Raw genomic sequence first — 22,588 nt, 5'->3', positions numbered from 1 at the left:
TATCCCTAACTCATAACATATTGTATATCAATTATTCCATAATTAATAAATGTTTCCTCATTTGTTTGTTTTAATTGCTGTAATCTGTTCATGAATAGTTTGTGAACAGAAATAGTACAAAATCCAGGGAACAAACTGCATGGAATTACCTGCTGAGTTCCCTTTGCTATGAATAAGAATTCTAGCCCTTGTTTTTGTTAAATTGTCACTCTAACTTCTTGCACTTTCTTTGTTTTTAATCACAACCTTGCAAGAATCCCCTGGAAGTACCTTTTTTGTCTGTTCCTAACAAAACAGATCAACTTGCAGCTGGATTGAAGTACAGTTGATGAGAAAAGCATTTCATTGTTTCATCAAACTACCCCCTTCTCCTTGTTTCCTTCCACTGTGAGCCCTCTACTTAGCAGAATATTTCCTACAGCAGAAAAAAGCCATCAGGCCTTTGGTCAGACTCCAGCTCTGCTAGGAAAGCTGTTGTGCTGATGGACCAAATGCTTCCAGCTCCACCCTTTTCCTCTGTCCTTTCTTGCCATCACCTCAGCACATTCCCATCATCCCAGGCACCCAAGTGGATTTGCAGACCCAAGTCCTGTATCCTGTAGTCAGGCATAGAGCTGTACCAGGGGATTTCAGTATCCAAAAATCCAGAAATTGGCTGGAACTGTTGTGTCATGTATGAAATATGACAATCTCCTAACCCATGGGTACAATTTATTAATGATGGTTGAGATGGGAGAAGATAAACTGATGATACAGATATTCATGCTCTAGAGCCCTGAATGATGTCAGAAGCACTGAAATTTAGTCTAATTCCATAGATCTAAATAGCTCAGGATTGTTTTAATTGGGTTATGTATTTAGTTTAAATGAGCATGAGATGGCTCTAAGTAGTCCCTGAATAATAAGATTAACAAAGGACATGGATTGAAACCAGAACCAGAACCATTTGTCTAACACTTCCCAGTCAGGGACTTTTGATTACACCCCTGTCATTCCCACTTTGGGTTTTGCAAACACAAATCTGCCATATGCTGTCATGTGCAAACAGGGCCTCAGGTTCAGTGCTTGGGCTGGTAAAACCATGTTTGTATGCGAGATGTGGCAGGTCCTAGGAGGGCTGGTGACACATGCTAAGCTCCAGCTTGCTCCCTCTGATCCCTTGATCTCAGCGGTCTCTGAAACGAAACGTGCCATGGGAACACTCCTGCCAGCCTTTTTCCATTCACTTAATTGCTAACAAAATGTGTGTCTCCACTCTGGATGCTCTGAGACCAGCACAATGACAAAACCAAGGGGCCGTGAGTAAGCACTGCTGAGCTTCCCTCTCCAAAATTCATCCTGTTAACACATACATCAATTAGAAAAAAAACCCTCGATTTTCCATTCTGCTTCTTTCTGGGAAGGAACATATGGAAAAACACCACTCATCATAGGGGGTGAATGAAATACCCCTCCACTGCCATTAAATCCAGGGAATACAGACAGTGAGAGACACACTGGGGAGGAGTTGGTGTTGCAGGCAGTGGAAATGCCATTTATCCAGGTTTTGATGCATAGGAAGCTTCCATAAGAAAAACAAACAGAATCACCCACATTACAGAGTCTGCCCAGGATCACCCAAAGTCCAACATCAGTTTTGCTGGGAGAATTGGCATTTCCAAAAGAAGATTTCTATTCCCCCAGAAACAGGTTTTTAGACTAAATGGACTAAATTTGTTAACATTTTAGGAAGGCATGTGGGTTTTGCTTAATAAATGAACAAATCCTGAAAAAACTTTTGATTTTAAACTGAAACAAAATTGTTTTCAAGTTTTCATTTAAACATTTTGCAAGAAAGCCAGAAATTATGTCTGAACAGCTGTTTTTATCAGATCAGTCAGCTTGAGTACTGTATGTCTACCAATAAAGACAAATATGCAACTCAGTATAACTCCTCCCAGAGGAGTTTATATAAACTCCTGCCAAAACCCACCCTGTAACTATGTCCATCCAAGGGGTGCACTTTCCCCTTATGATTTCCACAGTTCAAGGACATTTAGTTTGAGTAAAGACTAAATGCTTTCTGCAGGGCCATGATGGTGAGTGAATACACTGGGAAACTCCACTTTTCTCTACAGCCAAGTTGCTCATTCTCTCACTTCTGGGGCTGTATTTTTCTAAAGACTGATTTCTGATGTTTTATAGCCATCCTTTATTTCCACAGGACACCAAAGTGAATTATTTCACTTCTGTGCTTCCAGGAAAAGCCAGCAGGAAGCCCTTTGTTTCCCTTTCTTCCTCCTTTGTGCTAAGGGGATTTATTTAATACAGCTGGGAGGTCAGGCCCCCAGAGGTCTATTTGTACGTAATTCTACAACTGCCTTGCATTATAAAAGAATGCAAATGCAATATGTATTGACTCTATGGGTCACAGTGGCACATCTTGTTTGGGGAAATACTGAAGTTATCTGTAAGTACATAAATAAAGGAGTGCACTGAAGTATGCTCTATTTGCAGGGTGCCTCTGCCTTAGTTAATAGCACAGAAGAAACAGCTCATCAAAACCAGAATTCAAATGGCATAAATTTGAGGGAATTACAAGGAGATAATTCAGATTTAAATCTTTTGATAAAAGGGGCCACAATTTAGCAAGATGAGTCCTGTAGCCATGTAAATGAGAGCAGAGCTTTTTGTTGGACCTATTTGTTTCAGTAATTGTTTGTCATGGGGCAGCCTCACTCACCATTCAGCCTTTCATCTCTCCTTAAAAAACACTCTGTAGCTTTTTTTAAAGTGAAATTATTGTTTTGATGAAACCTGCTAGAAACTAAGGCAGGATTACAAAACCAGAACTGCAACAAAGGATATTGGGTACTTAGGGAGAGGTGAAACCTCACTCTGACTAAATTGTAATTTGAACTGTTTTTTCCAGTCAGCCAGGAATTATGGATCTAACTAAAATTAAGAATCTCTTAATTTTGCTAATTTTGAGGGGGCTTGGGTTAAACAATACTGCTGAGATATGGCACCAGAGAAGCCTATAGAAGTTTTCCTCCATTGACCATAGGATAATGTTTCCTTTAAGAAGAATTGTACTAAGCAATAGCAATTAACATTTACAAAACCCTTACTAACCAGGGCAGAATGAGAAGGTTATTGAGCTTTGAAATTTCTTGCCAAAAGACACTACCAGAGTCTCACACGAATTTAAGGGGAGGCTGGACAGGTCCAGGGGAAAAAAAAATCGATGGAGGGTTGTGTCTAGAAATCTTCATCTATTTGTAGAAATCAGTAGGAATCTGCAGTCAATTCAGGAGGCTGTGAATACCTAGCAACTGTGAGTGCAGTATCATGTATGTTTGCCCTTTTCTTGTAGGACTCCTTGGGAATTTACTTTTGTGCATGGCTTGTGACAGATTTTTGACCTGAACACTACAGCTACTCTTTACAGACTTTTTATGTCTTTATACCATGACTGATCAGGGGGAAGCACAAGAAAGGTTCCCCAGAGGATCCTGTGGGGCCTGTCCCAGGACAGGCAGTGCTTCCTTGGGCTGGCAATGCAGGCTGAGAGAGGATGAGCTGTGTGTAGTCCCACCATGCCCTATGAGAGCTCCTCTTTTATCATCTGACATCCCAATCTAGCACCAATTAATGATCTAGCAAACAGCTCACATAGATGACAGCAGCAATGAGACAGATTGTTGATTTCCCACCAGAGATGTCAAAATTCACTCTGTATTTGGAGCTGGGTGAACAATAAACTTCTCTTTGACAAAAGGAAATGCTGCGGAATAAACATAATCTGAGACATTAATGCATAATTAGAATAAGTCATTAATGTTATATTAAGTCAAACTGCCATGTAACCTTGGTGTTGGTTTACAGATTCCATTAATTTAATTCCTAAATGCACATTTCCCCCTGAATGGAATAAATCCTGCTTCTTCCCATTTATCCTGGTGAAAATACAAAGCTGTAAATAAGTCATCCATTTAATAGTGCTCAAACATTGTTTTTATATTTGCATGTAGTCAACATGCAATGTAAGGCTTTTTCCAGAGGAAGGGTTCTCACAAAAGGTGAGGTTTAAGACAGACCAGAGCTCAGGCAGGACCTGCAAAGCTGGACTTGGCTGCTGTGGTGTGTGTGTAAGACCACAGAAAGTGACAGCAGGTGTCTCAGTCACTGGAACTTGGAGTAGCTGCTGATCCAGTAGGAGCACTAACAGGCTCCTTTACTCACCCTTTAGTCACTATAATAGGATGACTCCACAAATGAGATGCTTTTGTTCATGGAGTTGTAAGATGGACTATCTCCATCAGCACTGATGTGCTGAAACTCATCCAGCAATCCAGAATATAATTTATCTGCCTAACACAAAAAGATGTTAAAATAAGCTTGTCCCTTTTCCATTTGCTCTCTCACATTCATTGATCTCATAAATTAAATGTCTTTCCTATATTTTGGCTTGGCCATGAAGGATCTCCCAAGGGTTTCTGTGGCTGGGGACTCTAAAGTGACTTACCCAATTCCTTTCCCAAGGTTGTCACCTGAATTGTCATACATGTTGTTCCTGCAAATAGAAATATTTGCAAGTAGTTCTACTGACAGGTAGAACTTTCAAACTGATTTTTAGAACTGATTGTGGCAAAATAACAGTCAACATTAATAGGAGTGGTGATATGTTTTTCCTTTGGAAACCACATGAAAATCAGAAGGAGACTGGCCTGAAAATGCTTAGCTTCACTCTTGAGCAGTCATGTTTACCTTATGTAGGAATAGTTTATCTCATTTCATGTTCACTGGGGAGGCCACTTCTTGAATTGTGCTCTCCAATAATTGAGAAGACGTGCAGGATTAGATCAGGATTTATATAGAGGGGAGAGCAGCCCTGAGGCAGATGCTCTTAAGCAGAGCTATAATTTACTGGCAACCTTATCTAAGATATGGTCAGTCAATAAGAAAGCCTCAGAGGATGTCAGGGTAGCCACAGCTCCAATCAACCTGCTGATTTCTTCATAAGGAATACCAGCTGGTTGCTAAACCACAGGGGGCAGACAATAAAAATGAAGAGTCAGAATAATGATTTACTTCAAGTGGGAAACCAGGAAAATAGTTTGAAACCTATTTCAGTTAATTGCTTGCTTTGCTGTCATTACTCCATTACTGTTTGTAGCAGAATTGGTGACAAGAGACTCAGGTGAAATTCTAAACTGATCAAGCTGAACTGGACCTATTGTGCTCACACTGTGCCCTCATGCCCATTGCTGAAGGCTCTGATACAGCATTCCCCACATTTTCTTTCTTGATTTACACAATACACTAATACACAACCCAGATTTCCAGCCAAGGCTGGAAGCTCAGCTCTGCTTTCCCCTGGGACTCTATCCCATTTACTTTGTCTCTTCAGCTTCTTCCCACAGTTCTCCCCATGTGCCTAGAGGACCAAGACAAGCACTCCCATGATGAATGACTCACTGAGAAAGAATCAGAGAGACTTTGAACTTATTTTAGCACAACTTCCCCCCATAGGAAGAATGACCCCAGAAGTCCCAACTGCATGCAGGACTAGGGATAATCCAGGCAGAATTTTGTGGTGTAACTGCCTGAGACGGGCCTGAGCCAGCTGGAGATGCCATGAGGTGATCACAGACCAGTTCTGGGGTGGGCATGCACTCCAGTGTGCCACCTGCCTGTTGCTGGGACAGTGAGAACCTGGAGCTTTGACTCCTGTTCCCTGAACTGTTACTAGCTCAGTGTGTCAGGCTGGAAGTCTCTGTCACCCCTACCACTCCTCTACATCATCTGCCATCCTGTGGCTTTTTTTGTATTTATGGAAATTATGGAAAACCAGAGCAGCTTGGCTATATTAAGGATTTCTAGGTGCTCAACAACAGTTGTGGTATAATAAATTGGGCTAACCTGCCCATGCAAGGGGATTTGCATACAGTCAAAACTATTTCTGCATGGACCCACCAGTTCTGCAGAGCCTGCACAGAAGGTCTGAGATGCTGAGCTTGCTCAAGACTCTCTGCTTGGCACAGCATAAACCATATTCATGGATTTCTGCATAGGGAATCCCACATAGAAATATAGGGAACTCAACACCTAGAGAATCAACTTTTTGCTTTAGAGATCAAAGGTGAGCAGGGGTGGGTTTTTTTCTTTTTTTCATTTTATTTTTAGGCAAAGTGATTTCTAATTCTCCTCTTAACTTCAGCTAGGGTTGGAAGTTGAAAATCTACTTTATCATTTCTAAACTAGACATGCTTATATATTCTGGTGATGGGGATGCTGCAAACACCATGGTTATTGATATCTTACAGTATCAGCTGCTAGGAGGAAAATTAACTTTATCCCAGACAAAACCAGGACAAGTTGTTAGGTTTAACCAGCACATTGAAGGAAGGAAGGAAGATGTAGAGTCTTCCTTCCTTCCTTCCTTCCTTCCTTCCTTCCTTCCTTCCTTCCTTCCTTCCTTCCTTCCTTCCTTCCTTCCTTCCTTCCTTCCTTCCTTCCTTCCTTCCTTCCTTCCTTCCTTCCTTCCTGTGAAGGAAGTTGCTGTAGGGTCTTGTGCATGATCCTCTGCAAGTATGTACATGGCCCATTGAAAGTTCCCAGAGTGCAATCATTACTGCACAAAAGACACAAATAAAGCTACTTGTCCCTTGCAATTTGCAACATCTCTGATGTTAGAATCTCAGCAGTATTGTTTAACCCAAGCCCCCTCAAAATTAGCAAGAGATTCTTAATTTTAGTTACATCCACACTTCTTGACTGACTGGAAAAAATAGTCCAAATTACAATTTAGTCAAAGCAAAGTTTCACCTCTCCCTAAGTACCCAGTACTTATGTACTTTATGGTTTGGAGCACAGAGAATATCTGCCCATCTTTCCTTTCATGGAGGAAAGAGCACTTGATTATTTCTGGTAGTGGGAAATGATATGAGATTGTCTGTTCCAATTGCTGTAGGGCCACCCCAAGGACAGTCTGCTAACAGCCTGTCACTCTGGGTAAATAAACCAGCTTGGGAATGGAAAAATTTGCCCAGCCTGCACAACAGTCCAGATGTGTCCTGGCTGGAGGCAGGGACAGACCTCAGAGGCTTTGTCCCACGTTTTCTGTGTCTCCAGCTATTACAGCTGTATTTCCACAGACTTTCCTGTGTCATCCCTGGGAAGACAGCTGGCCATGTCTTTTTAGGGCCAGTAAAAGCAAAATTCCTCATGATCTCCTCAGGAGCAGCTTCCAAGCCTTCATCAGGCTTTGTTGCTTCATCTCATCTAAGAGGCTGACAGAAATACAGGCTCAGTCTAAACGTACTTGAGGGCTGTGGCAATTTTAGCAATGGTTTAATTGGCTGCATGAGGCTTTCTGTGTCAGACATGACTCCAGAGAAGTCAAATGGGAAGGAATTTTGGTATCATTACTTGCAGCACCTCAAGGCTTTGGCCTTTCAGAGGATGTCAGTGATGTATGGTTGAGTCTGTTAAAATGTTCTGCATTACAACCCTGAGCCCACCTGTAAATGTATGTTTGAGGATCTGATTTATGCAGAAAAGTGCCATGGGATGCCAGGCACTATATATCTGTATTTTACATAGGATGTGTACCTTTCCATAGATCCTGGGCCCTACAGGATCAAACTGACACACAGGCTCAGAGATCGTGGTGCCTGCTTCCCTGTGCCAGTGCCAGGGGTACAATTTGTGTCTCTAGAATTATGTAAGATCACTATAATGACATGAAAAGGCAAGCAAAGGCACATAAAAATGGCAAGATTAGGGGAGAAGGTGGCCAGAAAGCCACAATCCAAGCATATCTATAATTTTCTGACCTAATCTTATGATACCTTGAGGTTCTAGAGGTCAATATCGAGTTTTATCTGAAGATGAACCTCAGTGTATTCTGTCTGCAAGTTCAAATGGTGTCAGTAAGGAAGTCAGAGTTATTTTCTCTGTTCTTATAGACCAGAACCTGAGGCAAAATGACTTATTTCAGGTTGCTCAGAGAGTCAGTAGTGGAGGCAAGATGAGAAGCTTGGTCTTAAGTCCTAGCAGAGGGAATGCAGAACAGCTCATCAGAGCCCAGACTACAGGAAGGGATAAAATCAGCCTCAAAAAAAGTTATCAAACTAAGTTCTGCTTTTGGAAGGTAAATTAAACCCCCCCCCCCCCTTTTTTTTTCCTGCAGCCTGAGGAATGAGCATGTTTTGGATCCAACTGTGTGACATTAATCACTATATGGAATATTTGAGCCAAAGGTCACCCACAGGGGGCCAGCTATTAACATATGGGATTTATCTGTCTACTTCTTCCATAAAGATGCAGTGTGCTGGACAATCAAACTTCTGAGTGCCAGCGTGGAGTGGAGTTTGGTTTTTTCCACTGCTCTTTGTGATTCGATCCAGAACCATTTCCTTTCACTGTATGCTCAGAAGGGGAGGAAGCAAAGGTGGCATCCTGATCTTCATTATTAATACACAGGAAAACTTGGAGGAAATCCCTTTTATGCCCCTGGCTTTGTGTAAAGAAAACCCTGCAAGCTCTGAAGTCATATTGTTCAGCTCCTATATATATATATATTCATCTATGTGCATAGCAGATGTTCCTTCAAATACTTAGCTGATGTTTCTGCAGAATTATGGTATGGAAAAACATTCATAGCAACCTGCATTCCCATTGATTTACTTCTATTAAATTAAAAATCTAGGGGAAAAATGACATTTAAAGTGGCTAGAGAGGAATAAAGAAAACCACAGTCTCCTGTGATTCAAGTCAGGGCTTCCCCACATTATTTGGAATAAAAATCCTGGTGTGCAGGCAGCACTCAAGTCCTGTTTGCAAAGGGGAGCAGGAGGACACAGCGAGGCATTTTCCCCACTCTGAGTGAAGAAATTACACAAAGCTAAAGAAATTCTGAGGAAGGCATCTAGCTGGAGCTGGTCAGGTCCTGCCTTGTACAACCACCAGAATCACTTCCAAAGCAACCAGTCCAATTCTAGCACAGAAATTCAGGGTAGGAGGCACAAATCCCTCTCTGAGGGTACTTTCCTTTTGCCCAGCCTTCATGACCTGCTTAGACGAGACGTCTGCTTGCAGACAGCCAAAACTGAGCAAGGGGAATCCCACAGCAGCTGACTCCACTTGTGTCTGCCCTTGTAAAATACTCCACTTTGTTTCTGCTACAGTAAAATTGTTATTGCTATTATTTAAGGTTATAATGTGGTAACACTCAAAGGCCAGGTATGGCTCAGGCACAGCATAAAACGCAATTCCCTGCCTCACAAAGAGGGATTTAAATTAAAGGATGATTTTGCTTTTAGTTCTGCAGTTTGACTAAAAAAATTACAAACAGCAACAGGCAATTAAAATACATAATACTTGATTAATGAGATATCAAAATGCCAAAGTACGTATTACAAATGTCCTCTGATGATCATATGATAGAATGTCTCTGCACTTTTGGCTATAATATTAACAAGAAGGGAATTTTTCATATTAAGTATTTCTAGTAAATCATTCTGTCTAAAGTGCAGCCAGTTTATTATTTTTTTTTAAATTCCAATACACTGCTTTTAATTTAAAGTAAAATGGTAATGTTTTACATTTATATATTATTTTTCGTCTAGAAAGATCCCTGAGGCTTTTTTGAGTGTTTCTAGAGTTTCAGTGCCCAGAGTGCTGGGGGGAGAAGGCTTGTCATGAGTAAAATGCAGTTGTGGCCACATTTCTTCATCACGTGAACCATGGACTGTAATTTCCATGTGGTCAAAAGGCACATATGAAGTGCCTTAAAGAAAGAACAGGAGTTCCAGGAATGTGAGTGGCTCACAGATGGGATACAGTGCTGATCACCGGTGTGCTCCTCTCTCGGGGGCTGCAGCTGAGCTGGACTGACTCATGCCCTGCCAGGGGTCTGAGGTACCAGGCAGCTCTTGCACCAAAGCCAGGCAATGTGATGACTCAAATTATCCCTCGTGAGGTGTTTGACTCAGAGCTTTCATTTGACCACTGTCTTTTATGAGGAATTAAGACAACAGCATAACAGCTTGATCTCAGCCATTGCTGGTCTTCAGGTGTGTCCTTGGTGAGTCCTTTCAACTTTCTGCCCCTCACAAATATTCCCCTTTCTCACCTCTGTCCAGCAATATTTTTCAGGTCTGGATATGGCCATGGCAGCTTAGGGGCTGCACAGCATTACAGTAATTTCACAAAGCACAAGATAATTCTGTATGTGTGTGGACTTTGCTAAATCTGCACCTGCCAACGATGCTCCATAACCACAAACTTAAACTGAATGTAACTCTGGAACAAAACCCCATGAAAAATTCCCGTGCTGCTTTGACAAGCCATGGCAAGAGACCCAGAGGTTTTTTGTCATTTTGCCTCAGAAAAGTGTTACATTCCATTTAAAGGTGTGGATGTGCAGGATCTGCTGGGAAGACCATACATATCACAACAAAATAGCTGTCTGAGCTGAGGAAGGGTTGAGAAACACTGAGGTAACGTGTCAGATTTCAGAGCAGGGACAGTTGCCTGTGCAGTGTCTAAGGCAACAGAGATAAATCTTCATCAGGACTACTACGAAGTGTCTTTAGAAAACAAATTGTTAATGCTTGCATACAGAAATGATATGGAAAGGTCTGTAAGGTCAAGATAGGGAAATCCAGCATTCTGCTGGCCTGGCAGTTAATTTTACTTCGTTGCAAAATTTTGGCGGTAAACTATTTCCCTCTCCCATGCTTCAGACAGAGGGTTGATCCCAGACCAGGGAACTAATCAATATTTATACTGCCTCATTCATTCAGGCACATCATTTTACCATATTTATTTTAAAATAATCAATTTTTATGAGGTTTTCTCCATACAGCGTCCATGAGCACCACATACAGAACAACCATATCTCACAACACTCCTGTAAAGGAAAGAGAGCTGGGGAACGAGGCTGCCCATCACCAGGGCTGACACTGTGGACATGGACAACACAAATAGCTGTCCAGATTGCCATGTCACAAGGGACTTTTGGAGCAGCATTTAGTATTTTTTAGCATTTCATCTGTTCACTGGACAGCTCTGATTGTGCATGCAGGTGCTTGGCAGTGGGCTTGAATTGAACCAGATGTGCCAATGGCCACTGGTGCCCTGGATTTCATCCATTTCCTAGGTTTCAACCCGGCTGCCGATTATTCCTAGCGGAAGAACAGCTGCACACAAAGACCTGAGCAGTCTTTTAGTACACACCAGCACTCCGGATTTCAGTCCTTCCTCATGGAAAACCTGTTTCTCCGACTCACTGCCCTTCCCATCCTGGGGCAGAGGGTTATTTGGGATAAATTCGGTGGAAATAGCACCATCTACTGAGCACCCAAGGCTCTTCCTGCTGGGACCTCTGGGGCTAGGGGGTTTTGCAGGGGAGGGGTCCGCACAGCCCAAGGGATGCTGAATGTTCAGGTCCTCAGATTACTAAGCTGCCCAGACCAGGCTGAAGCTTTCCATCCCTGAGGTGTCTCCAATCGCTGTGCTGTGATTCAAGTCATCTGTTTTGAAGAAACGCAAAATAATCCCAGTAATAAACACACAAAAGAAATCTGTTTAGTCCCAGTGTGTACCCCAATGTAAACATACATTTCATCCCCAAATGTCTTTGTTTGGGTTCGTTCCCAACTCTGTGCACGCTATGCCGTGTCCCCGATATTTTCTCATGTCCCCATCGTGTAGTGCTCGCTCGGAGACAGATTTTGGGTACACTGAACACGTGTTGGCTGGCCGGCCGTGACCTCCTAGCCTTTAATTTGGATGGGGACCTTAATTTCTACAGAATGAACGGTGAGAGATCCACAGGAACAGGGCTGCGGGATACGGGAAGGAAACAGTGAGAAAGTTACAGAAAAAAAATCTTTTCCATCGAAGGAGAGGTGTCTCCCGAAGGTGAGCCCCGGCAGGAGTTTGAGAACACCCGTGGCTGCCCCACGCGCCTTGTCCCTGCCGGGGCAGCGCTGAGCCCGTAGAGCGTAGCCCAGGCCGCCACACAGTCCCAGTGTTCCCGCTTTTCTCTCGGGATTTCCCCCCAGCCATCCCCGCCACCCCGGATTTTTCCACGCCTGACAACAAAGGAGGCGGCGGGGCGGCCGCGGCGGTGACTCAGCGCCGGGCCCGCCCCCGGCCCGCCCCGGCCGCTCCCCTCAGGCGCGGCCGGGCCGGCTCCGCGCGTGTGGCGGGGCCGGGCGGACACTCGGCAGGCATCGGGCGGGCGGGCAGGCAGTGGCTGCTCCTCTCCGTCCCTTCTCGGCTTCCCTTGCCCTCGTTCCCCGCGCTGCCGAGCGGGCAGAGCCGCCCCGCCGAGGTAGGTTCTGTGTCTGCTCCGCACACAAAGGCGCTGGCGCGGAGGGACGGGATATCCCAGCCCAGGGGGGGCTGAGGGACGGCGGCTCCCGGGGAAGAGAGGCGGGAGCGGCGGGTCCCTGCTGGGGGGGCACCCGCGCCTTCCCTCGTGAAGGGAAACACGGGGAGTTCGTCGTGGCTCTGCATAAATTAAAGGGGGAGCAAGCAGGAGGGTGCCCCGGGTGTGCGGGGCTCCGGCGGCGCTGCCGCCTCCCATGGGTGTCCCCGGCTCTCCCCTCGGGTGTTCGGTGTGTCCGTGGGGTGTTCGGGTGTTCTTGGGGACAGCTTTGATCCTTGGGTGACTCTTACAGCCGTGGGGGCACCCCCATAGAAATGCGGGATCCCTGGGGGAGTGGGTAGTGGTGGTCGGGAAGAGGAGTTGGAAAAGCAAATTAAAATGATAAATGTTTTATTTCCTATACGTGGTGCTATGTGAAATGAGCGTTCAGAGCAGCTGAACTTCTGGTGTGGACAGTGGATGTCTTCTTACAGATCTTTAAACCAAGTAGAAGCTGGGAGCGGCACAAGCCCCGAGGAGTTCTCTTGTGCTCCCACCAATCCCACCTGGGTCTGTCAAACTTTCCCTCAAGGACTGTGGAAATTCAAATGTCCAGGTTTTCCTGTGCATTGGGTTTAAAGGCTGTGAAGCTGGCCAGGGAAACTGCACGGAGAAACTCATTTTGGGGGTGCATAAGGGAAAAGGGTGCAGTATAGGAGCTCTGTGTGCCCGAACTACTTGTTTGCTTCAGCCACTGGATTTTTTCATAGCTTAATGAGTTCTGGCATAAATGGATACTATGCAAATGTGGTGTACGGCCGTGGCTGGCATTGGAGCAGATTCTGGCCCGGTAAGCCCAGGGTATGTTTGTGGCAAACTCGAGAGAACGGCAGAAACATGTGAACTGTGGGATTTTGTTGGGAATTCACATGGCCAAACCAAAATGTAACAAAAGGAGGAAAAAGATGTTTCTGTGTGAGCACAGTGTGGTCGCAGGGTATAGTTTGTGGTGGGAGTATTGGTGAATAACTCTGGCAGTGGAGCTGCTCAGCGTTGTGGTACGTCAGTGTGTGCTGAGTGAGTTCTGTAGCACCAGTCAGGACATTCAACTTTCCTTGACTTGGCAGAGGAGGGTGGAAGGATGTTGCTGAAAATGAGAATGATTGCTTGTGGATCTGGTAGGCAATTTGGGAGGCATTTAAACTGTCTTTAATTTCCTTGTGATATGAACAGGACGCTGGTAATCTGTTGCTTTATTGATGGATGTTTTCCTATGGACAGACAGTGTGTGCTATGAATGTGCTGGCTGCTTGTTTGGTGTCAGGGGTATTTGCTTAGGGACAGTAAACAATTGCTGAGCTTTACTATAAAGAACCAGAAATTCCCTATATCTCCTGAAACAAAGCCTTTTTTGTCTTAGTGCAACTGTGGGCCAATTTCATGCTTGGTGTAGTTCCACTGATGATGGTGGAGTTTTGCCAGGGATGGTTTTGGCAGGTGAAATGTCACTTCTGTGTCCATAATGCTCAAGAGTAGTGTCACTATATTGTCTTCAGCACTACGTATTGTTAATTTAAATGGCATGTTGATGTTCCTGAAAGTTAGAAGTGGGAGAATCATCTCATCAGGTCCTCACGATACCTTCCCGCTTGCTTTCTCCTTTCTGCTTCAGATCTCACAGCCCTTAATTTATACTCTTCCTTCTTTTTCAGTCTTGGCATCTTTTTTCTCTCTTCAAAATTTAGAAGTTTCTCTGCAGCCCAGTTCACCTCCAGGCATTTAAAGGCTTTGAGACTTTGTTGACCCGTGCACTGCCCCTGCACGACTGGGTAAGTGAGGAGCTCCGTGGCAGCTGCAGCTGGGAGATCTTTCTGGTGCTCTCCCTCACAATCACATTCGTGTGGTGCCTCTGGTCAGTGCCTTTGCTGAAGTGGCAGATTGTTTGTCAGAGTCACACAGTGGAACAGCCTGGCTTGATACAGAGTGATAGACTGGCCTGGGGCTGGGGGAGTCTCTCAATTTTTACACAGCTGCCCATACTTAGGGCATTGAGAAACTGGTTTTTAGAACGTTCCTTCATGACTTCAGTAAGGACAGGGAAATGACCTAAAAATTGGGGCAGAAGGAAAAATGGGGGAAGAGAGAAGGAAATAATCATGTTTGCTAGCTGTGGGAAGAAGAGTGGAACTGTTTAACAAGTAATTGGCTCTGACAGAGCTTTGGCTCTATCAACGTTTCAAAGAAAATATTTTATTGAATAAAGCTATGTTATCTTTGTATGCGGTTAGCAGTATTAAATACATGTGGCCAGCTCTTAATCTGTTCTGGGACTGTGGTGGTTGTAAGCAGAGCCAGTTTCAGTGCTCAGCCTCTGCTGAGCCCTTTTGTATCTGACATCCCTGTGCTGTACAACTTTGGATCTGTTTGCATCTCATAAGAACCCAAAGAGGGCATGTCCGACACAGCTCAGGGCTGATGCTGTTCTGACACAGTATCAAAAACCAAGATACATGCACATCTCACTGTGAAGGGGAAGAAAATGCTCAATGCTTCTTCAACTTCAGTTATTGTTCTAAAGTTTGCTCTGGTTTGGCCAGACCTGGGGTGTTTTTCACTGTCAGTCAAGTATGGTTTGCAGCACAACATAGTGTGCAAAGAGCCTGCAACTCCTCTGTGTTTGCTTAAAAGGCAAGTCAGGGGTTTGATGTTTTGTTTTGACATAAAACAGTGGAAGGATTCAGATGTGGAAAGAGAATAGTTTCACATGTACCTGTACATAAAGCTGCAAATTTGATAGGAAAAACATATTTTTACAAGAAAGATAAATGATCTGTTTAGAACTACATTTATCAGTGATACTTCCCATGTCTTGCCTGGTGTTGCCAGGCTTATCTCTTGGAATGCTTCATTTATATTAATCCTTCTAAAACCATGCTGAAGTGGAATACCCTGTGTTCCCATTGTGGGGAAGACACTTCCCCTTTGCAGATGGGGAATAGGATCACAAGCAAGAAAATGAGTTGTCTGTGACCACACAGGAACTGTGTAGTGGTGGAAGAGCTTGAACTCATGTGTCCTGAGCTGTTGGCTACTGAAATGAAAGTATTGCCCCTGCCAGAAGGAGTGGGAGAAGAGAAGAGGCACAGCCCAGAAGGCTCAGTGTTAAACTGGTTGGGTTACCTGGCTGTGATGCACTCAGTGGCTGACTGCTCCTCCATCACAGCCATGCTGGTCTCTGTTAGACTGTGGGAAACAGAAGGGTTTTGTAGTGATGAGTTCTTGAAGAGAGTCAGCATACACAGGAGAGAAGAGAAAATGGAAAGGGACCTTTTTCTTCTCCTTTCTCTACCTGCCCTCAAGCAGTGGGTGCTGTTTTTACAGATGGGTCCTGGCTGGGTCTTTGGGGAGGTCCTGCATCTGTCCCACTGTACAGTTGTGTGTGAGCAGGAGGAGACTTTGCAGAGCCAGGTGGGTGAAGGCAAGGCCAGACTGCCTTTCTGTGACCCCAGCAGCTGGGTGAGGTGGTCTGAGTGCAGATCCCCACCCTGAGAGACCAGGCTTGTGGTTTGTTTTTTTAAAATTGTTTTCTAAAGGGGTGGCTGCTCTTCATTGTGATATGCACAGACACTCACGTAGCTGCTCTTCTGACCTGGCTGCTTTTCTGCTTTGGCTTGTTGGTGTGAAGGGCTGTGGGTGTTGCATGACAGCAGGGAGTGGCCTGTGGCAGCTCTCCTGTGGCAGAAATCTTTTGGGGCTGTATGAGCAGGGAGCACTTTATTGCAGGTGTCTGCAAAAAGAGGAAGGATGTGGTCTTTTCTTCCCTTTTCTGGGTAACAAGCACTGCAGCTTACCTGCTACCCCTGTGCTCTGTCACTTTGGGAAAACTAAAGTAATTTAGTTTTTAGTAATTTAGCTTTTCCCTACAGTGCTGTGTTTGGTGCTTGATGGTTACAGTTGTGAAGTCAGTTCTGTTTGTCACTTTGGTTTCAAAACAACTTCTGTGCTGACAGGCTGCTACTTGTGCTAGGTCAGGGCTGTAAGTTTTGTGCAGTGAAGGGTGGGACTCTCACAGGTGGGAGAACAGTGTTTCCAAGCCGTGGCTGTTAAAGAATAAGTTGCAAAGATTTTGGAGCATTTGGGGGTAGTGCTGTCTGCTGGTCTGTGTCATATTTTAAAATACCTTTTGAAATCAGTATTTCCTCCATGGATTTAGCCTGTGTAGCTGAAAGGGCAGGTTTTCTGGGGACTTGGTACAGTTTGCTTGTAGCTGCAATGGAGTTTACTGAGTCTTTAGCAGGTCTTCAGCTTGCTTAGCTGGGACAAGAATCCCAGTTTTATGATAGCAGCAGGGAGCACAAATGCAACCTTTGCCTTGTTTAGCTTTATTTATCCTAGAAGCAAAACTCCTGGATTTGCTTACATTTTTAACATGTTTTTGACATCATGAAGGCAGAAGGTTGCTTTTTGTGCACATAGATGCTCCTCATCAAGAAAGAAACAGTGCAGTCATTTAGGAACAGTGGGACAAATCCCTTTCATTTAGATGAGCTCAATTTCTTTATTTTTACATTTTTACTGCCGTTTTTGGCAGCATGTGTGCTTTCAGGATGAGCTGTAAAACCTCTGTGCAGTCCTTCAGCAAATCTCAGCATTTACATTTACAGCCTCTCTGTGTGAGCTGCATTGGAGTCCTGTAGAGAACTTGTGATGACAAAGCATGAAAAGTGCTGCTGCTGTGAGGGGTATTTTAATATCCTGCAGAACAACCTTGTTGTGGGATAGATCCTGTGTTTTACCTTGTACTGGGGAATTACCTTTCTTCTAAGCTATAGAGCTGAAACCCAGGAATGCTTCTGAAGGAGGCACTGCCCTCATGCTTGGCTTCATTTGAAGCAGTGCCTCTGCTTTGTAGTATATTTTTTTTTAGGCAGGAGAAATTCAGTCTTGAAAGTGTTACTCTATAAAGGGGAGCTCTCTTTGAGCTTCTTTTCTTTATTTGATGATTTAGAGCTCTCCTGTGCCCCTTGGAGGATGTCCAGCTCCCTGTGCTTGTGCCCCTGGTGCTGAGTGCCTCACCAGGTCAGCAGTGTCTGCCCACCAAAGGTATTTCAGCAGCCATGGCATTCAGTGGGCTGGCAAGAGGAGGATGATGATGGCAAATAATAGAACAATTCCTTTCATTCCTTGCCTGTGCAGCGAGTGGGCATTTGTCAGACCTCATGTACATACACAGGGTTTTTTTTGTTCCGGTGCTAATAATAAATGGAGTTCACAGCTCCAAGTGGCCAGGATGAGAAGTGGGTCAGGACCATTCGTGTGTGCATAACTGCATTCCTCATCCAGGCCAGTGCCTGTGCTGGATGCCTCTAAACAAGCTGGGAAGATCTCAGGGAAGCTGGAGTTTGTTCAATATTTTTATTGACGATATGGATGAGGGCTTAGAGTCTTTTATTAGTAAATTCGCTGATGATACTAAATTGGGAATGAGTGTAGATCTACTAGAGGGATGTAGGGCTCTCCAGAGAGACTTGGAACGGCTGGACATATGGACAGAATCAAACGGGATGAAGTTCAATAAGTCCAAGTGCCGAGTATTGCACTTCGGCCATAATAATCCCCTGTACCGATACAAACTGGGGATGGAGTGGCTGGACAGTGCCCTGGTGGAAAGGGACCTGGGGGTGCTGGTTGACAGTCGATTGAATATGAGCCAGCAGTGTGCCCAGGAAGCCAAGAGGGCCAATGCCATCCTGGCCAGTATCACAAATGGAGTGGCCAGCAGGAACAGAGAGGTCATTCTTCCCCTGTACTCGGCACTGGTGAGGCCTCACCTGGAGTATTGCATCCAGTTCTGGGCCCCTCACTTTAGGAGGGACGTTGAGTTGCTTGAGCGTGTCCAGAGGAGAGCAACGAAACTAATAAGGGGCTTGGAGCACAAGCCATATGAAGAGCGACTGAGGGAGCTGGGGTTGTTCAGCCTGGAGAAAAGGAGACTAAGAGGTGACCTCATCACTCTCTACAACTTCCTGAAGGGTGGCTGTGGTGAGCTGGGGGTCGGCCTCTTTCTCCGGGTGACAACAGATAGAACAAGAGGACACAGTCTCAAGTTGCGTCAAGCTAGATGTAACTTAGAAGTAAGAAGGAAATACTTTACAGAAAGAGTGGTCAGATACTGGAATCATTTACCCAGTGAGGTGGTAGAGGCATCATCCCTTGAAGAATTCAAAAAAAGACTGGATGTGGCACTTGCTGCCATGATCTAGTTGAACAGTTAGAACATCGGCTGGACTAGATGATCTTATAGGTCTCTTCCAGTCTTGAAATTCTGTGATTCTGTGAGTTTGTGCTGTCAGCTGGGTGGAGTGCACCTCTAGCTGACTGCAGCACTTAGGCACAGGGCTCACAGTGAATGCTCTGCAGTAGCTTTGCATGTTAGGAGGCCCACAAGGTGCAGCTTCACTGTTGAGTACCTCTGAAGAGTGAGGAGTTTAAGGCAAAGTAAACTTTCCTCTTCCTGGCAGGATGACTTGCTGAGCAGCCCTTTGAACATGTGCGCTGCCCTGCTATTTCACTGAAATATCTCTGCTGCCTCAGTTTCCTCTGAAGTGTCACTGGGGACAAGGATGACTTGCTGAATGTCTCCTTGCATTGCTGCCACATCCCTCAGACTTGCTGCTCCTTGGTGCCCTTCAAGGAAGAGTGGGTGCCTGGCCTCACCCTGAGATGCAGTTTGGGGCTTGGCTGCTGGTAGAAGAAGAAAACCAATTTCCATCTGAAGCCACTGGGATTTGTTGAGTTTATTTTTGGAAAGAATTGGGAGTCGGAGTTTCATTGGCTTATGATTTATTTTATGGTTCTGTGCTTAGGGTTTTTTTTTTCATCCTAGAGCTTTTTGAGGTTACTTGTCCTTGAGGAAGACCTATGACATATCAGGCAAGCTGTAATACACTTGTTTAACTCTCATAATACCTGGCACATCACTGCTGCTTCCTGAAAACAGTCTGTCAGAAATTTATACACAAGTCTGGATGGGAATGGAGGAAAAGAGGGGAAAGAATCATGGTAGTTTTGCTATTTTCATTGTCTGGGATTGGTTTTTTTGGTATCTAAAGGTAAACCAATCCTTTCTTCTAAGCCTCAAGTACATTTGAGGCCATCCCTGTCTAACATGCAGAAGCAAACAGGTGCTGGGGGTTGTACCCAGGGTGTTGAGGGCGTGGGCAGTGGGCTTTGCCACACAAGGGGGTGAGCTTTGGAAGGTGAATAGGAATGGAGGAAAGGACAGGGAAAGAATCATGGTAGTTTTGCTATTTTCATTGTCTGGTATCTAAAAGCAAACCAATCTTTTCTTCCGAGCCTCAAGTACATTTGAGGCCATCCCTGTCTAACATGCAGAAGCCAACAGGTGCTGTGTGGAGAGCCTGGTTCAAGCATGGCTTGGAGAGAGAGGCCATGAAGGTGTACAGCTGATGGGAGGGTGAGGGGCAGCTGTGGAGCAGCAGTTCCCAGGCCTGATTTTGTAGATGACTAGGTTCTCAGGCACCTTTTCTGTGAACAGAGGGATTCTCAGACAGTCTTCTCTTAACAGTCCTTGGTTGCTCTGGGAAGAGATATGAAGGTTTTGAGAACTTTTCATATCACAGTGAGAACACTAATTTTGGTTTCAATAAACAACCACGGATATTGTAAACAGAGGGAGGGGTTAGAGTTTTCTCTGTAGCCTATCGTGAGCTCAGATTTTGCAATATGCGTGAAGTTAATTAACACTATTATAAAAAGTGACTGATTTGATCAATAAATTGGAGTCAATGCTGATCAACAACAAAGATGGGTCGTCTCCCTTCGCTTTCAACAGTGCTGGGGGTTGTACCCAGGGTGTTGAGGGTGTGGGCAGTGGGCTTTGCCACACACAGGGGTGACCTTTGGGAGGTGGGCATGGCTTGCCTTGGCACTGTCCCACTGTCTCCTGTGTCCTTTGTCTTGGTGAGCAGCCAGTGACACAGCCCCTGATCAGAAGGGCTCAGGCACAGCGAGTCTGTGTGTTCTGGAGGGGAGCCCTGGCTGTGAGTGGTTTGTTACCACAGATGGCAACTGTGGGAGCCAGTGACTCTCCAAAGGCAATGTCAGCCTGCCCATTACTATTTATCTGTTTGTTCTTGCAAGTACAAGAAGGCTGGGCCAGTCATAAACTTCTTACACAAAATATGAGCAAATATATTTTTCCTTTTTCAAAAAATACATTGAAAGCAAACTTTGGAATTCAAGAAGATAATGTCTCTGAAGAGCAGAAAGCATTTATCTCTTGGTGTGAAACTAAATCCTGATGAAAAGATTTAAAAAATATTTTCTGAAGTACAGCAACTAGAAAGCCAACCTTGAAGCTCATCATGAAGATTGGAGTTTGTGAATGTCTGTGCCCATGAGTCTTAGGTGGAGGATTTAGTTTAAAAGGTCCAAGCAGTGTTACAGATGCCATTGTATCAAAGCTCTCTTCTGGGGAAGCTCCAGTCTGGGTTCTGGGCCTGTCTTGCTTTGTCTGCAGGTAATGGCTGATTCATGTGGGTATAAAGAGGGAGAGGCTGGAGGTATCACCTGGCCATGTTATATTCTACATCCTTTTCCTAATTGGGCAAAAGTGCAGTACCTCCCAAGTTTCCTCTATGAATCTAACTTACTGAGTGTGCAATGACTGCCTTGGTTTTGGTTTGTTGGTTGGGGTCTTTTTCAGTGTAGTATGTAAGCAAAATAAAATAAATTTCCTTGTTTGAGGATTTGAGGACAAGTTAGCACATGAAGTTAGAAAATAAGTGTGCCAACTATTGTTTTATTTTCCAGTGGCCTGAGGGTCCTTCCCACTTATCACTGTTGGAAAGAGACAGTCTCTGCCCTGAAGAATTTACAGTTTAAGTAAGGAAGAGTGTGTGAATGGATATTAAAGACACAAAAAGGTGAAGCATGTTGATGTGAGGGTTGAAGTGGAGCAAGTTTTCTTGCAATGAATACAGCTGCTTTGATGGAGAGACAGATTTTTACCTAAACTTCCACTATAGCATTATGTACCTGTATAAAGCTGCTTCATTGCTCATGTTTATTGCACTACAGGAGGAAATTTTAGCACTGTAAGCTGTTCCAGAGGGTTCTGTATAATTTTCAGGTAGTCAGGGCCTACTTTTTCTCTGTAGAAGCCCTAAAAAGCATCTCCTCAACCTTGGTACCTATTTCCAGGTAACTAATAGGATCAGCAGATCCAAGACAACGTGTTCCTTTAGCTAAATGTAAACCATTTGCCAGCTTCAGCCAAAAATACTGCAGAGAGGAGAAACACTGGTCTGTATAGTAAATCTAATTTTCAAAAAAAGCAGGGCTTAATGCAAGTTAGACCAGTACTTTTTTCCTAGAAAATTTCCAAAACTGTCACTTTAATTGTGCAGTTTTAGAGCAGAAGACTAAAACTGGGAGCCAGCTCAAAAAGCTGAGTCAGGCAGGTCAGTGATCCTGGGATAACTTTTTAAAGGAACTGGGAGAAGAACTTCAGGATGGGGAAGGAAAAATCCAAGTCCTGGGGGATTTGCATGTTGTGGCAGTGGGCCATATGGATACCTAAGCAGCTAAATTTTTTGCTCAAATTGTAATTCCTGTGTCTGTGTAGTCTCTTCCTCATCCCCTACCATGGTTTCCTGTGGCTGAGTAGTTCTTCCTTCTCCCAGAGCTGTCCCAGAGTTGTTAGCACGGGATGGCTGCAGGCAGGGGGAGGCTCCTGTTCCTGTGGTACTGAAGTTGAGGTGGCCTCAGTGTGTCACACACAGCAGTTTTGAGGTGCCTCAGTGTGTCACCTACAGCAGCTTTGAGGTGCCTCAGTGTGTCACAGCAGCTTTGAGGCTCCTCAGTGTGCCATGGGCAGCAGCTTTGAGGTGCCTCAGTGTGTCACAGCAGCTTTGAGGTGCCTCAGTGTCACATTCAGCAGCTTTGAGGTGCCTCAGTGTGCCATGGCAGCAGCTTTGAGGTGCCTCAGTGTCACACACAGCAGCTTTGAGGTGCCTCAGTGTCACATACAGCAGCTTTGAGGTGCCTCAGTGTCACACACAGCAGCTTTGAGGTGCCTCAGTGTTCCATGTCCAGCAGCTTTGAGGTGCCTCAGTGTGCCACATACAGCAGCTTTGAGGTGCCTCAGTGTGCCATGTCCAGCAGCTTTGAGGTGCCTCAGTGTGCCATGGCAGCAGCTTT

At 44.8% G+C, this 22,588-nt stretch overlaps 2 protein-coding genes across 4 annotated transcripts in view; both read left to right on the top strand.

Annotated features, from left to right (window-relative positions):
• The window catches only part of FAM107B (family with sequence similarity 107 member B), a 127,167-nt gene that overhangs the window by 55,244 nt on the left and 49,335 nt on the right, over positions 1-22,588 (top strand). Inside the window, exon 1 of one of the 3 annotated variants that reach the window (XM_058022563.1) lies at positions 12,232-12,328. The exons of 1 other annotated variant lie outside the window; for it this stretch is intronic. The gene's annotated coding sequence lies outside the window, so the exon portion shown is untranslated. Of the gene's footprint in view, positions 1-12,231; positions 12,329-14,137; positions 14,194-22,588 lie in introns of those variants that run through there. One more of the 3 variants, XM_058022561.1, reaches the window with a different exon arrangement.
• Positions 13,155-18,694, top strand: LOC131082390 (uncharacterized). Its single transcript, XM_058022262.1, is given in 4 exon segments — positions 13,155-13,214; positions 14,110-14,193; positions 18,144-18,223; positions 18,225-18,694. Coding segments are annotated over 4 exon segments (627 nt in total). The 3' UTR covers positions 18,628-18,694.

Source organism: Melospiza georgiana, chromosome 4, assembly GCF_028018845.1.
Source record: "Melospiza georgiana isolate bMelGeo1 chromosome 4, bMelGeo1.pri, whole genome shotgun sequence".
Lineage (NCBI taxonomy): Eukaryota > Metazoa > Chordata > Aves > Passeriformes > Passerellidae > Melospiza > Melospiza georgiana.
The sequence above is the reverse complement of the archived record's forward strand: the minus strand, read 5'-3'. Positions and strand labels throughout refer to the sequence as shown.